This window comes from Argiope bruennichi, chromosome 2 (genome assembly GCF_947563725.1).
Source record: "Argiope bruennichi chromosome 2, qqArgBrue1.1, whole genome shotgun sequence".
Lineage (NCBI taxonomy): Eukaryota > Metazoa > Arthropoda > Arachnida > Araneae > Araneidae > Argiope > Argiope bruennichi.
In genome coordinates this window covers 1,767,130-1,784,633 of record NC_079152.1, presented here as the reverse complement: position 1 = coordinate 1,784,633, position 17,504 = coordinate 1,767,130, and the positions used below count along the sequence as shown (strand labels likewise).

General features: G+C 25.5%; 2 protein-coding genes across 6 annotated transcripts in view; one reads left to right on the top strand and one right to left on the bottom strand.

The window, feature by feature from the left end:
• The window catches only part of LOC129961580 (ATP-binding cassette sub-family G member 5-like), a 60,567-nt gene extending 59,551 nt beyond the window's left edge, over window positions 1–1,016 (top strand). The window contains exon 12 of the mRNA XM_056075076.1: window positions 516–1,016. Coding sequence (XP_055931051.1) covers window positions 516–882 — 367 coding nt within the window. The 3' untranslated portion in view covers window positions 883–1,016. The remainder of the gene's footprint in view (window positions 1–515) is intronic.
• A 5,847-nt stretch (window positions 1,017–6,863) lies between these two features.
• The window catches only part of LOC129954539 (uncharacterized protein CG5098-like), a 30,613-nt gene continuing 19,972 nt past the window's right edge, over window positions 6,864–17,504 (bottom strand). For 3 of the 5 annotated variants that reach the window (XM_056068150.1, XM_056068153.1, XM_056068154.1), the window contains exons 4-8: window positions 17,014–17,208; window positions 15,233–15,326; window positions 14,671–14,720; window positions 10,989–11,045; window positions 6,864–7,344 (exon numbers count right to left, since the gene is read on the bottom strand). In XM_056068150.1, coding sequence (XP_055924125.1) covers window positions 7,309–7,344; window positions 10,989–11,045; window positions 14,671–14,720; window positions 15,233–15,326; window positions 17,014–17,208 — 432 coding nt within the window. In that variant the 3' untranslated portion in view covers window positions 6,864–7,308. Of the gene's footprint in view, window positions 7,345–10,981; window positions 11,046–14,670; window positions 14,721–15,232; window positions 15,327–17,013; window positions 17,209–17,504 lie in introns of all 5 variants that reach the window. The other 2 variants (XM_056068152.1, XM_056068151.1) reach the window with 2 other exon arrangements.

Below are 17,504 nucleotides of genomic sequence, written 5' to 3'. Positions count from 1 at the left end.
TTGAATTCATCGTAAAAATAAAATCTGTTACTGAAAATTGTGCTGTAATACCATTTTATCAAAAGTGAGGGAAAACTTTGTAAGATACTTAAATCATTATCACTAAAAACATAATTTTTTTAATGTAAAATTTCTGTTATAGTATTTGTGCGTGTTGTGATTTCACCTAAATTTTTAATTAACAAAAACTTTTCCTGCAATTTTTAGTTCGAGTTCCATTTAGATAATTCGAATTACAGACAATAATCCAACATTATAATAGAAAATTCATATTTCTCCAAAAAAAAATGCATTAGGATGAATTCGAATTGCATCAAAAACGTTTCAATTTAGCCAACTTCAGGGGTATATTTCACTGCAATCAACGCCAATTTAAATTTAAATTGCGGGTTTAATACATTATTTGAAGTACACTTTTCACTTAAATGAACATTAATTTCATTTTTAGAGAATTAATTACTAGATATTTAATAATTTTTCTATATTGCATAAATTCTTAATTTCCCAACTTTCAGGAGCTTGACATCATTGCCAGAATGGTTCTATTACATGACCCATGCTGTTATCTATCGATATGCTGGGGCTTTCTTGCAAGAGAACGAGTTCTTGAACAATTCTGGACTGGATCGTTCAAATTATTTGAACGGAACGGAAGCTTTACCCTGCACCACAAACATTCCAGGCAGCTGTGTATACGTCGATGGAAACCACTATTTGCTCCAAAAATTTCCTAGTAACAGTGGAAGGATGGAAGATTCAGATTTACATTATTGGCTGAATTTCGGCCTCTGCTTTGTGTTCGTTGGCGGTATGTGGGTTCTGAACACGATTCTCCATCTTGTGCCCTTGCCTGCTTTCATAAAAACAAAATTCAGGAACTGAAAGTTCTGTAGAATTTTAATTTGAGACATGAAATTTTTAATCTGCTATTTTTAAATAAAGTTTTATTTTTTTAAATGAGATATATTTAATAAGAGGAATTTACGATAAATAAAATTTAAAATTGTGATACAGAATTTGATTTTCTGTTTTTTAAATACGATTTAAATAATTCAATGACTAAATTGAATGCATTCATATCCATAGCATTACCTCATTTAAAATGGATTACATCAGATAATAAAAAAAAAACTTTTTTTTAATAAATCTTTTTTGAATCCATCTTCTCTGGAAATAAATTTTAAAATATTTTATATTATCTAAAGACTTTTCCCTTTTATTTGATTTCAATAAAATAATTATATGGAACTCAGATGAAACTGTTTAAGATATGAAAACATGCATAAATAATATTAACCAGATGGTGTAAATGTTTTTCGAGTTTCCAGCAAAATTAACCATAGTCTGAAGCGGTACAAACTGAACCAACAGACATGAAATCTACAGGAGTACATTTTTTAAATTTTATTCAGAACTTATTAAAATGAAATGTTGGATAACTGACAATCAGGCAGTTATAGTCATAAAAACTGCTTTTCAAAGAAAATTTGTAAATAATACAATTTATTATTGAAAACTGTAGGTTAAATAAATTCTAAATATTAACAAATGTTAAACTTCATTTGTAATTTTATCCTCAATTCCTTAACTTTGGAACTAGTGATTCTGATCCTTTTAGATAGATGTTTCATATCAAAAGTGTTTTTGATTTTCTATAATGTATAAATGATTAAAGCTGGAAGATTAAGGTATGTGTAATATTTAAAACCATTAACATATATAAAGGATAATCTTGCTTAAAAAGTGAATGTTTGAAGCTTTTCTTAGGAAATAAAGCTACATTCTTCTACAATTGTATCTGCATGAGGACTAAAATGTCTAGTCAATATTTTTCTTTTCTAACTATCCAATCTTCCAGCTATAGCCAAAATCATGCGGAACAGATGAAATCAATAAAGAGAAAAAGGATTGAGTTTTAGACAATGGTTAAAAACTTTAATTTATGAATAAATTAGAAATAAAAACTTCAATTACTGTATTTAATTAAAAAAAATTCTATTGTACATTAGAAAAACAAATCTACACAGATTTCTGGCAGTTATTTTTAAAGATATTGGTTAGTTTGTGATAGCACATGTACGAATCCAAATAAGAAATTTTATCAAAATACCTTATAAAAATGTTTATATAAACTGCCATTATACATTTTACTATTAGATCTCAAAATCATAATTACATACAAGACAAAAAAAGATTGAAAAGTTGTATTTTAACTAAAAAATTTTTATTTTCCATACTCAATATTTCAGATATAAATCAGCATTTTGTGGAAGAAAAAAGGAACAGCAAAAAATATATTTGTGCCTATGAAGTTTACTTTCTTTTTAACATATGATCTCATTCGTCATCTGTACTTAAATTATTACAAAGAAAATGTCAATTTTACAATACAAATGAATAAAAATTATATCCTATCAAAAATGAGTAATGGTGTATCACACACCAAAATGGTATAAAATTAAAGGGGGGAAAACTGTACAGATGTTCCTTTTATATTAACGTCAAATCTATGTACAACTATTTATAAAATATTTTAGTTCATTTTTGTTAATTTCAGGAAAAACTTAAATTTGAAAATTGTACAGTTAAACCTTATTTCTTTGAGACAGATGGGTCATAGATTCAATGATTTTTATACAGGGTGCATAAAAAAAGAATTTTAGCTACTTGACTTCTAAAAGTTTTGCCCGATTCTTTTGTAATTGTATAGTATTATGAATACAAAACCTATGCAAATTTATATACAAGACAAAATAGCTTATAAAAGAAAGAACAAAGTTTAATAAAAATCATTTTTTCCACAAAACATAATTCATAATGCTATTAATTAAATATTCTTAAATTTATTCCTCTCATTAACTGTTCTTATTTTAACTTGGAGCCTTCTTTCAAACAAGAATTGTAACTATTAAGTGACTTCAAAAATGAATGTCTTTCAGGTCACAAATTAGAATAAAATGCAATATAGAAGTAAAATATATGCCAATGGTTACAAATAATATTTATATTCAAATAAATACATTTTGATCAACTTGATGCAATAATGATTAGTCCCAGCTATTGTCTTGCTTACTTTCGCAAAACAAATTAAATAAATATCACATTGCAAATAGCATTAATTTATGTGATCTTGCTGACTTCTTAAAGCAATTACTGGAATGAAATTTTTACATGACATATAAAAATCACTCAATTTTCCAAGAAGTGAGGTTTTACAAATTAAATAAGGGACAAAGTACTTTTTTTATAATTAAAAGTGTTATAAAACTGAAATATGCAAGAAACTTAAAAATCAAAAGCATTAAAAAAAATATCACAAAGTATACAATTAGCAATATAATGCCATTTTTAAATAATGGAGGTGAAGAAGTGAGATTTAAAATAAGTTAAGAAATGTATTCATTACAAGTTTTTTAAATATATATTTTTTACATTGTGAACCCATGCTGAATATTATTTCTAAAACTTTGATTTGCAAAAATAGTACTTTGAATCCCAATCTGCCATCTATGTCAGCAATTCACGAAAATAACACCATGATGAAAGAGAATCACAGAAATATAAATTACCTATTACTGGAATCAATCCAATGAATAAAACAAAGTATGATCACAACCTAAAATCCAAGATTTTAAGTGAGAAAATCATTAAATAAAATCCATTTTAATCACATTGTTTTGAAAATAATAATGTCAAATATGTTGACAAAAACTAAAGAGAATCTAAAGAAAATTGCTCGTAAACTCAAACATGCCAATAAGTCGCAAAACAGTATGTGATTCGGCTATAAATACTATGATTGTTTATATATGAAAGTAATCAGAAACTAAGTAAAATATGATACTGTAAGCACAAATGAAAGAATCTGGCTAACACAGATCTCATTCAATAAAGTGACTGCAGTAAGACTTTAGTTTTTACTGTTTGTAATCATTTTGTGGATGAAAACATTTAAAATTAGAACATTTTAGAAAATATTAATCAGAGCCTCATATCTCAGGCAATAATTAAGAAGGTGATATTAATAATTGATAAATAAAATTTAATTTAGAAATTTTAATGAATTTTATCAAAATTGTTTTCTCTAGTACTTTTTTTTTTTTCAAAAACATTTTGAAAGAAACAAAAATTATGCGAAATTTTGCATTTCTATACAGGATTGAGCATCCATAATCAAGATGTCCTTAATTATAGTAAATTATATTCACCCCTTCAAATAGCCAGAATAAAGTAAGCCGCCCCAATCAGTGTCTCCAATAATGTCTAAAATGGTCTTTTTTACATTCTAGAGATTTCATTTCAGGAAGATTGGGATACTGGTAAATCACTGATCAAAGGGTTAAAAGATTTTCATCTCATTTCATGAACTACAGATATCAAGTTTGATGTTGGACTTAGAAGGAAAACAAAACATTTAATCAAAAAAAGAGCTTATTTGCAAGTACAGAATTCTAGAGTTCTTCCTTAAACACATGCAAATATATATATATAATTTATCTGTAAGAATTGTTAATGCCATTTAATAACATTTTCTTGTATTTATTTTGAAAATAAATATCATTATCAGCAATCAAGTAATATTTGGAGAAGAGAGTGCCATCTTTACTTGCTGGGGCTCAAAATTACGAGATTCATCCCAAAATCGTTCAAATATTTCTTTCAAACAGGACATTAATATAACTACACAATGAATTAGTAAAACTATATGTATTATCCTCATTATTTGTAATAGATTTTTTCCCTCCAAAAATAGGTGTATAATATGTTATAATATGTGTGTTTTGCCTTATTCTGTTTCAATACTTGAAAAAATTCATTTAACTGACTATTTTTTTGTGCATACAAAACTTTCAATCTCACAAGTGGTCAATAACAAACCTATACCTAGCAATTTTCACCAATTCTTTTAATGATCTACATAGCTTGACAAGCAGATTTTTTTTTTTTTCTCCCTTGAACACAATGACAACAAATATTAGAAATCTGTATGTTTAATTTATACTGTTTTCAAGTAGGCATGAAATGTTAAAGTTAATGATTTCTTTAAAGAAAGATTTGTAGTGTTTATAGCCACAGACAATACGATTGTTGATTGAATTTTAATATCCAATCTAAAAGGAAATGAACCAGATGTATACAATTATAAGTGAAATAGCTATATACAAAGTAACAAGAATATATATCTTTTGAAGAAATACATAAATGAAATGAATATGCTATAGCAGAAAATAGCATTTTATCTCTTTGAATATAGTACTTGCAAATAAGATTAAACTTTCATTAAAATTATAAGATAGTGGCTCAATTTCAATTTTTCCCAATTATTTTTATATGTAAAATATGTTAAAGCTGTTTCGTACTTTCTTTTGACTTTGGAAATAAAATTTCATTTTCTTCAAAATATGCCCAATTTTAATTTGAAATAAGTATAACAGTATACAGAATATAGTATTGAACTTTTTTAACCAGGTTTAAGTTCATGAAATTTTTTCTACTATTTTTCAATTTAAAAACTGCTTACTTAACTGTAATAATGGAACTGATTTTACACAAATCATAAAAAGATGAGGGCAGAGAAAAAAAGAATTTAAAATCAAAATTGATCTTTAAAGTTTATGAACAGCAAGATAACAGTCACTAAAAATCCAAAAAACATATCCATTTAGTATCCATTAGCATTATTAAATTACATGACCAGATATATTCTTTAAAAAAAAATAGTAACTTACAGGAAATTTTGAAACATATGAATCTTATAAAATTATAAGTAAAACAACACAAATCATATTTACTTTATCAAAGAGTTTTGATTTAAAATAATTCTGAGAAAATATCTTTCTTCTTTTAGTCTCACGCTTACTTACGGTCCAAATCTCACACAAAGATACGCTACTTCAAAATTTAATACAAGGTTTATACAATAAATTCTATAATTATTTTTTTAATGAAAATGAGCAAGATCTGGATGAGTTGGAACAAAACAACCCTTTATTTGCGAGTAATAAAATTATTAGATTCAGACACTAAAAGGAATTTTGATTAGATAGTCAAAAAATAAATGACATTTCAGATTTATAAACTGAAATTATCCATAAGCACCAATTTCTGTGCAACAGCCTAAATTAATGCGACTGAAAATTTTGGTTCTATATACAATAAAATAAAAAACACAATGGAATAAAGAAACATTGCAGTCTCAATACAAAACTTCATTTAAGGTTTTTTTTTTAAAAAAAAAGATTATCTGCTCCATTTAATATCTGCATGCAAATATAACATTCATAATATCTAAGTTCAATATTTTTGATAGGAAAAGAAACTTAAAATTCTATGATGAAAAAACAAAATAATATAATTCGAAACTTTGTAACAACTTAGAATAATAAAATAATACAAGGAGTGGGTTTGATAATAAATTAACAAGTGCTAGAAAATTTCATTCACTGAAAGTTTAATAAAGATTCAAATGTAATTTTTTTTTGTTTTTTAGAAAACAGGAAAGTATAAACAAATTGGAGTTGGACATTAAATAATGAACAGAGTCTAAATTCTAAGCAGTCATGTTACTTTTTGCAAAGCTTCCAATAGTAAATATTTCATGCCTTCTCTGATGAAGTGCTACTTAATCATTTTTCCCAGTTAAAAACATGTATCGCAAACTTACATGCAACACATAATCAAACTAAAATTAAATTTAAAATGCATTGACACACTATGTACGGTATACACACATGAAAACGAATCCCAAAGTATAGAATGGTCCACAAATATTTCACATTGCAAAACAGAAGTGAGCTTTAAAACAGTTTAATAAATAGCACGACTTTTTTTCTTCTTCTTGGATTCTGTAATATGAGTGTGAGTTTTTTTTTTTTTGTACAGCTTTTACTGTGTGAAAATAAGTTCAGAAGGCTACTATTTAGAGCTTTCCCTACCACAACAGTGTTTATAACTCTTCATTGTTACAGACAGCAGAATTATATGATTGCATGGTACAGTTCCACACCTGCCAAAAACACAACTCAGAAAATTCTTCTCCAGTCCATAAAAATTGTCACTGCAGGAGCTGTTAATTTTGAAGTATATGTATAGATATTTATACATAATATGTATGAACAAAGCACAACATGAATCAATGACACACAGAGGACACAGATTTCTGTTCTATGATTCCTTGGAGCACATAAACTATAGACAATGGAGTTTGAAAAACTGGAATGATGTGCTTCACTATCTACATAGCTATTACATGTGGAGCCTTCCCTGTGTCCCTTCTAAAGCAGCTTGAAGGCAAGCACATGATGTTCCTCATTGGCACCTAGTACGGCGTTCAGAAGACTTCTTCTGAAATGAAACATTCATTATTTTAAACAATGAATTAAAACAGATAAGAGAATTTATCAGATATAAAGATTTTACATTGTCTGTAAAAGAAAAATATACATAAATAATGAAATAAACCTATCAATAGATTATTAAGTTCGAACTAAATTCCAATATCTGATTATGGTTGAACTGATTGACAAAGTGCTTCAAAAACAAGTGGATAACAGTAAACTTTACTTAATAATTAAAATTAAATCAACAATATTAAATGCTTTTAGTTGCAGACACAATGCTTTTATGGCTTTTAAAGGCAGGATTTTCACTTAGATTAATTCACACAAAATATAGCAGGTTTTGGAAATTATTCTGCTGGTATAATATAATCTGAAGAAATATATTTCAATTCGGGGAAAATCTCAGCATTTATTATGTATTCCCACGGGGCCACCTCAAACACAGGAATAAGCTACAAGAATAATGGTTGGTTCTGGCAGCTCAGGTGAGTATAAAAATAATGTGGGGAAACCTATTCCCTCTCAATAATAGAATGTGCTTCCTATGAGAGGGTTATTCTGTGGCCAGTGATAGCCCGTAAGATACAATCTTAGTTCCTAACAATGCTGTCACAACAGTGTGCCTTCAAGGCGAGTCAGAGTAGCTGTTTATGGTTATGTAAATATAACATTCTTCATATATGATTTTGAAATAAAAGTATCATTCTAAAACAGGTTATGCAGTTTCAAAACAGTCAATCATTGATAATGTACTAAACATAAATCATTTTAAATCAAAGTTTGATTTTATATTATATGGACTTTTTTTTGGAGGATCTACCATTTTAAAAACAAGGAAGATTAAATAATTTTGCATTCTAGTATAGAATTTTTAAAATCAAGAAAATACTTCTGTTCTGAAACATAATGAAAATATGTTTATCAGATGAATTTTGTAACAGCAGCAAAGATTAATGTGTATTTCTATCCCTGACTATAAAAGAATTGGAACCTTGATTATTGCTCTGAAATTTATAAACTTGTTATACAATTGTAGAAAATATTTTCTTTTACATTCAGTTATTTTAAAATGGGTTTTATTTCAGGGATTTTCTGAATTGGAAAAAAAGAATATCATAAACAATAAATGCATATTTCATTACATAACACAAATAACCATTCACAGTAAGAAAAATCAATGAAAGTCCCCAAGGGAACTTTCATTTCCTCCAATTAAAATAAAATTTTAATAAAGTTCAATTTAAAATTTTACCAATGAATAACTCCAAGAACTTATATAATTTTAGATATAAGTTTGGAATTATATTTAAAAATTTAATTCCACAAGTATTTTACAAACTGCAAATTTACACAAGGGTTTGCTCAGATATTTGGGAATTTTTTTACTACATATATCAATGTATTTCAAATGATGCCTTTGTAATCAAAGAATAAAACATTTTTAATTGACACTACACAATTACATTCACAATTCAGATATTTACATTACAATATTGCAAATGTTTACATAACAATTACTGCAATGCCATCTGACAAAATAAGAATTATGATTTTCAAAAAGAAAATTCTTTAGACTTTAAAATATTAAAAAAGAAATCATGTAAACTAATTTCCTTATTAAAGTAATCAAGCTGATCTTTGTATACATCATCTAAAGAAGAATTTCAAATTGGATCTTTACATATTTGGAACATGCACTGAAATTTGTATTTCTAAACAAATGAACCCTTTGTTTTTCGCATAACACTGCATAATTTCTTTTGTTTGTTTGATTTTAAAAACCTCACACGTTTTATGCAGCATTAAAAAAAAAAAAAAAGTAGTATTTTTCACAAATATAAAATATTCTGTTAAAAATTCTCTTTTTCAGTTTCAGTAATTTAACTAATGTTGAATGAACATTAGCCTGCAGTCACTATTCCAATATTAGTAATTTTTCTCAGTCTCAGCCAAAAACTGAATTTTTGCTTAAGGAATTTAATAAATATTTTATTTGATCTGCACGGTACAGAGACTATAGAAAACTGGACTGATCTATGCAGAAGAAAAAGGTAGTAAGCAGACAAAGGATGTTTTTGTAGCTTAACAATCGTGAATAGTGTTGTTTTATTTTTTAGAGATATGGTGATATGATATTCCTGCAATGTTCGACATTTTTTTAGCAGCAGGGAAACTAGAAAATTAAAAATTTCCTTCATTATCCCTATTTTACAGATGATTTTCAAAATCTCTATTTCTGAAGTGCCATGGCAAATCATTTTAAAATAATTTCATTTCTAAGGCATTCTAAGGCAAAAAGAACTAACTTCAGTGGAAATAAGGAATTTTTAGCAAGATGTCATAAATGGAAGATTCAATAAATTTTCTGTACAATCTAGTTCACCGTAGCTTTATAGAAATATCCGACACCACAATTTCACAAGCATTTTCGCTTAAAGAAAATAGATAACATTTTATATGATTTGCACAGTACACATACTATCCTTTCTTAAAAATGTTTATCATTTATCATAACATTATCCAAATAATTAAATGGATTTTCAAAAATGGGAAAGTGAAAGAAAGTAAAATGAATTCAATTAATTTTTGTCAAGATTAAGTTAATTATTTTTGCATTTTCTTTTAATTTGAAAATTTCAACCCAAAGTTAAGTATTTTCAGTTTCCTGTTTAAGACAATGAAATAACTGTTTGATAGTTTTTGATTTCTTGATATAACAATTTTTCATCAATTAAAATTAAATTAAACAAATTATCTATCAATTTCATCAAAGTAATGAAAACTGTTACTTTACTATGCACAGAAGGATTCAAACTATTAAACTTCATGAAGATGTTTTTTCAAGGGTTATTTTTTTTTCTGAGCATATAATTAATTCATTCAATGGCTGTTTCCTATGTGAATGCAATCAATTTTTTTTTTCTCAATAAACTGTCCTCTCCAATATTTCTATTAAATTTTATAAATATATTCATGCAAATAAATTCACTAAAAATTAAATTATTTGGAAGATAAGTCTTCAAAATTAATTTTAGCATTATGAAAATATATTTATTCCAGGTAGAATTATGATAAGGCCTCGTTGCCAAACAGCCACCATCTTGGATTGTGATTTAAAAAAAAAAAAAAAAAGTCTCGCTAAAAGAAATGCTTTATTTTCATGATCTCAATTGAAATCATCTGACTCTGCGTTACAATAGACGAGTTACAATTAAAAAAAAAAGTTCTATTTTGGCGATTATTATGAAATCTTAAACTGGGAAAATAGGTAAACTTCAGTTAAAAAAAAAAAAAAAAAAAAAAAAAAAGAAAGAAAGAAAGAAAAAAAAAAAAAATGAACACTAACCACCTGTATTATTTATTTTTAAAACTCATTCAAGAGATTTCTGTTCGAAGAATATCTAAAATAATTTTTTTCTTGAATAGACATGTTAACTAACATAGTATTCAATATGGAAAATGAATCTCCTATGCAGCTTTCATTTTTTAAAAATTTATGCGTCTTAATTTTAAAAAAAAAAAAAAAAATTGTATAAAAATGTAATGTACTATAACTTGAAAAGCCTTGTATCACATAATGAAAATCTTATTAATGATTATATGACAAAAAAAAAAAATCAAAATTTCTATTAAAAACATACAATTTACCTCTATCTTCACCACCGTCTCAGTTTCCTTAGAAGGTCCAGACACATGTGTTCGATGCTGTACAGTAAAACCAAAATATTAATTAGTTATTTGAGAAAATTGATTATTTTTTCAATGCAAGTAAATTTTGATTTACTAATTTCAAAAATATTGCACCGAGTTTAAAAGATTTCTATATTTGTTAGTCAATATCTTTCAAATACTTATACATTATCTTTTTAACTTTTACATTCACTATCCAAGAAAATTTATATACATTAACAAATGCCCAGAACATCAAATAATACAAATAAATATATTAAAAGAAGCTTATTTAGTCAAAGAAGCTAAAGTACACATTATTTTTTTAAATATTTGTCAAATATATCAATATATACAAGAAATTTTTAAGGCTCCAACTAAAATAATAAATTACTATGTAACATGCTTTATAACATTTAATTAAAAGCTGTAGTTCAAATTACAATACAACATTTAATTTGGAATACTTTGCATATTATTTATATCAAATCCTACACAAATTAAATAGATAACAGAAGGGAAAAAAATTCCGCCCTACGCCCTTAAATATTTCTACAGTAATTAACTTCCTTTATTTAAAAAAAAACACCTACTATTTAAAAAAAACTCTCAAAATTGATAAGAATGGTAGTCTAAATAATAATGTCTTAAATATTTGAAAGTTACCTGAATAAAAAAATCTTTCTATGCATTCTACTTTTGTAAGCAAATGCTTCTTTTATTTTTAATAAAAAAAATTTGATTCATTGAAATATTTTCTTCCATTATGAGCTTTTGTTAGCATTGATGTACAGAAAATTACTATTTCAATCAATATACATTAGTTCTACAATTTTTTATTATTATGCAAATATAATCTCACCACTCATTTGGTGCATTGTGTATGCATAAAAATTTAAATGGTAAACTACCTTTTCAATATTTAATTTTTGAATTTTATTGTTCCTTAGTTTTTAAATTTTGAAAAAAAAAATGATGAACAATTAGTAGATAAAATAGAAAATTTTGAATGTTTCAAATATTCAATAGAAGTTTCATAATAATTTATATCCATCCTAATTAACCTTCTTACCCCAATTTGATCCAGATGACCATAAATTCTGACATCAACATGATAACTGAGCAGCTGAAATGTTATATATTTATTTCCTTCTTTTAAAGAGGATCATAAAACAGTGTGAAGCTATTTCCACTTGCACTGTTGTTTGATGTCTCCAATAACTGTACAAGAGTAGATGCCCAATTTACATTAAATTTTGTGTGTGCTAACTGCAAAAGTTCTTGCTGAACTACCTAACTATCGGAAAATATTTATTCAAAAGAAATTAAAAAGATATTGTTTGCTGACATTGCTGAATTTCATTTTAATTTAAACAGCAACAATGATACATTTGACATTATTTTGAAGCTGTACAATTAGTTATTTAGCTAGAAATTATATTAATTCAAAACAAATATAGTAAATTATGTTTAAGAAAATAAATGTTGTTGATTTTTTTTGTGTGTAGATTTTTTTTTTTTTTTTGTAATAATATAAAGTATTTTTTCAAAGCTCATTCTTTTTCTTATCAGTACTTTAAACAATCTTAATTATGAATATGACTTAAATATTTATACTATATGTTCTATATACTATAACATACATATAGTATAAATATTTATACTATATGTTCTATACTATATATACTATATGTATTCTCATAGTTCAATATAAAATGTGTGTGCGTTTTCAAAATATATTGTAACAATACAACCTATTTTTTAGAGTTCAATCTTTTACTTTTTTGTACTTGAAACAGTTTTAATTATAAATAGAATTTTTGAAGTATGAATATTTAAATAATCTTGAAAATCATTTGAAGTGTATTTTCAATATACTAATCAAGTTAGAGAACATACTTTTTTAGAAAAATGCTATTATAAAAGTTCACATTGATCAGAAATTACAGGGATTTTTTGCTACATTCATTAAAATTCTATATTTCTTTCCACCTATGTTTTATGTTTAATAGCCACTGTGAACTTGAAAAACGCATTTAAAAGGGAAGTCAGAAATTTCAATTTTGATATTTTTAGCAGTATATCTACAATATTTATATACAGCAAACTAGTGAGGCATTTAATTTATTATTTTTTAATAAATATTATTTGTTCTCTACCATCTTGTGTGCTTTTCTATTATTTTGAAATCTGAAGTTTTTAATACATTTTGGTATTTATAATAAAAATAACTTCATTTTTTTTATGTACATACATACATCTTAACAAGTTTTTTTGTTCTAGAATTTTTTCCCCCTTTAATAAAATAAACAAATCTGAACAATTGCTCAGATCTATAGCTGCTCTAGAAATGAATGCCTTCATATTTAAATGAATTAAAAATTCTCTTAAATTTTAACACTATTTAGAATGAGTTATCTAGATTAATATATTCTTAGATTTAAAAAAATGAGAACTTTTAAATGAATAAACTTTTATGACACAGCAATGATTTTAAATCAATGTCTGCATGCTCATTAAAATTTAAGGTTATGTTTCTGAAACAAATGTGTCTTTTAGTAAATTATAAGTTATTAAAATAAATAACAGTGAAAAATGAAATTTCAAGGGAAATTATAAAGTGTTAAAATTTGTACACAATCCCTTTATAGTCAACAAAGATTTGAATGGCAAAAACATGACTACACAAGAACCCACCTCCCAGATAGATACAAATGAACATTTAATTGCAAAAAGGGGGGGGAGGTTTATCTTCATTTGAGATTACTTTTGGCTGTTTTGGATTATTAAAGAACTAGATTTTAATGAACAGAGGATTTCAAAGAGTTAATTATATGAAGTTTCAAACATTTTTTTTTTAATGAATCTTGTAACTGAACACTGCAAAATTAGTGTACCTTAAATACAAAAACAAAAAGTTTTAGAAAAAGTTCTTTCTACTAAACAGTATCTTAAAATTTAGTACACCATAAAAAAAAAACAACCTAACAATAGTTTTAAAGAATAGTTTATAAGAAATTATAAGAAATGAAATTTTTTCTGGTCAGGATTTGAAAAAAAAAGCAAATAAATTTCTTGCAAAATAAAAAAGATGCAATCAATAAAATTTATTTTAAAGCATTTAAAGTAATGGCTACAGTTTCCCATTCTTTTATTAATATTCATCTGTTCATATTACATTTTAAAAATATTTTAGTATTTATATAGCTTTTTAATTATAAATTTTTTAAAAAGATTTTTTAAAGTAAAATTGTAAAATTTCATCATAAATTATTAAACAATATTATGTTAATAATTTAATTAATGTTATTATGGTAATTATGTTTATAATAATTCCTGGTATGTTTTATAATACTGCAAAACAAAAGGAAAACTACCGATTAATTCTAGAAAAGGAAATTCAGATAAATGTGAAGAAAAAAATTATATCTTTTAACCTTTCTAAACAAAGAAAAAAAATTTATGAATCTCTGATTTTTTTAAAAGAATTTCTTAAACTCATTAGACAGATGCAATAAAATATCATTAATAATGATAATAATAGGGAGAAATACATTCAGAATTTAATATCCTTTTTAGATTAATGAAAAATGATTCATTTAGATATTTTTTTGATTAATGGTTATTTAATTCTATACATTTAAATGCATATGTACTTTACCTGATGTTGAGGACATAACAAAGAAAATTTTTCAATGTCCATCTGGCAACCTAAAGAGAACATCATTGAATAACGATTAATAAAAATCAGATATCATTTAAGATATATTTATTCAAGTAAACAGTTTTTCAGAACTTTATTGAAACTATTTTTAAAAATACATAAATTTATGTGATAGTTATCATTTCTAAACTAAATTATGAAAATACTAAACAACAATTTAATGAAAAGTCAATTGTTTATCTACATATAAGATGATGAGGATTTCTAAGATGTGGAAAGACATCCCACAATTCTAATTTAAAATAATATTTTTATTTGGCAATATTTAATTGGAAATTGATGTCTTTAACCAAGACATAAATACACTTTTAAATCCATTAAAAACTTCTTTAATACCATCAAACACAAATAATAAAGTATAAAAGCAAATAAGTATAAAAGCATTTGCTATATTTCTATGAATATTTTCCCTGAAAATCAAACACTTCCCTTTTATTAATAAAGAAAATTTTACTGACAGGATTTATAAAAAGATGTTTTCTAAATACTAATATCTTACCAGTTTCTTTGGCACAGGTGAAATGATACTGTTGCTTGCAACTTTTCCCCCAACAGCCTAATGTTGCACCTTGTAAATTACAATGACAACATGTCTAGAATGTAAACATACTGTTTTTTAAAAACAATACAATACGCAAGAAAAACCATCTGAATAGAACCATTTTCTTATATAAAAAATAATATGAAAGAATACACATATATCTTATATAATATGAAAAAAAAAAGTAAGAATGAAATTCAAGTCTGAAAAATGAATGAAATTTTTAAATCAACAAACCTGCAATTCATCAGTAGAAAGACAAATTTTACTTATACTCATATTCTCCCAACATCAGGGTGTACAGATAAATTTTATGTTCAAAAATAAGCACATTATAAGCACTTTTTAAACACATTTAGAGGAAAAATAAGTACCAACTTTAACGTAGCATATTTGATTACGAAACTATGAGTTCATAAAAATAAAGTAGAGCCTTAACTAAGAGTTCGATTTTATCAAAATTTAAGCATTAAAATCCACCAGTAATTACTAATTTCGTAAACATTGAAACTGAACATGTTTTTAGTTTTTTTCTGCAAGTTCTGTTTGAAAAATCTTAAATTATTTAATAGCACTACAGTTAGGAGTATTAAGAAAAAAAAATGGTTATGTGCTACATTAACATTCCAATTATTTGAAAAAAAAAAGATTAAAAACATAAGTAAACAAAAATTTTAGAATATAAATAACATGCTAATTTTATTAAATATGTAAATAAAAGATTATTTCTTTTTAGAGATTTGTCTAAATCCTGTCAATTTGTTCAAATTTCTCACTAAAAACTTTTCCCAACTAAATAAATTTTGTTAGTAGTGAAAATTTTCTGACTTGTCGAACAAGTGTATTAGTTTTATATTCAATTTTAGCAATTTCGTTTTCTAAGAGAAATTTTTTTTCCGTAAAGAAATTAAGAGACTGGAGTCAAAGTGCCATATGTCTTTGGAAGCTATTTCTTTCACCATCTGTTTCGTAAATCAAAACTGGACTGATTTATACAGAAAAAAGGGAGAGCAAAAAAGTGGCAAGTTTCTGCCATACACAATCGTGAATGATATTTTTAGAAGCTATGACTATGATCCTTTGCTCTTACCATTTTTAAACATCACCAATTTTTAGATAGGAAAAAAATAACTAAGAATCATAAAATTCACCTGCATTTTTCCAGTTGCATTCAATAATGATTTTTAAGAAAATTCCTGACAGACAAGTCTCTACAAGAAACTGATTTAAAATTAGAAATATGCTACAAGTTCAAGCAAAAAAATTAGAGACATACTATATATTATTTCTCTTTGAAATTTTTCCTTTTAGGAATTACTTTCTATTCAAAAAGATTTTTTTTTAAACAATAAAAGGATTCGTGTCAGAAAAATATCTATTTGGCTAGATTTGATCTGCTTGAATGCCTTTTATTTTAAAATAAAAGGCATGTAAGCAGCATAAATACATCAATTTAAATACATCAAATTTCAATGACAAAATGCAAATAGACAATACTGTTTGTCTTACAAATAAGCATGACAACTATAATGTACAAAATATATATAAAAATATATTGCTTAAGTGTTTTAAAAAAATGCAGTGGTTAACAGGTTAATTATTATCGGTGATGTAATAAATTTCTAATAGAAAAGTACCAGGATTTCGGCATTAAATTATGAGACATGTTTTAAGTTACAAATAAAAAATAATTGCTTATTCTTCAATTCAAAATGAAATAATTCAACCATGCAACTTACATTTTCACTGGCCTCAGTGATGGCTTCTTCCAAACCTTGCACATCTTCTCCAATTAAAGATATACTCTGACACCAAACTGCACAGTCTTCATGGATCCAAACTTCTTTCAAATTTGACATATCTGCATCCAAGGAATCATCAAGCTGAGAGGAACTTCTCACTGGGGTGGATTCAACAGGTGTATGGCCAGAATTCTAAGTAAATTAATTTAATTAATTAATTATTAAATTAATTAACACATATTTCTTAATCAAGAATTGTTTACAAATAAGAACAATTTAAAATTGGTAATTTCCTTCAGAGACATATATAATTAGAAAAAACAAAACCAGGAGTTATAAAAATTAATAAGGCATCAGTAAAAAACAGAAGAAAAAGAAAGAGAGAAAAAAAAGACCATTCAACTATAATACGATCATTCAACAATAGTTTCATAAAATTTAATTTATAATCACTTTAAAAGTTAATCAAAAACTATTTAATGTTTCAC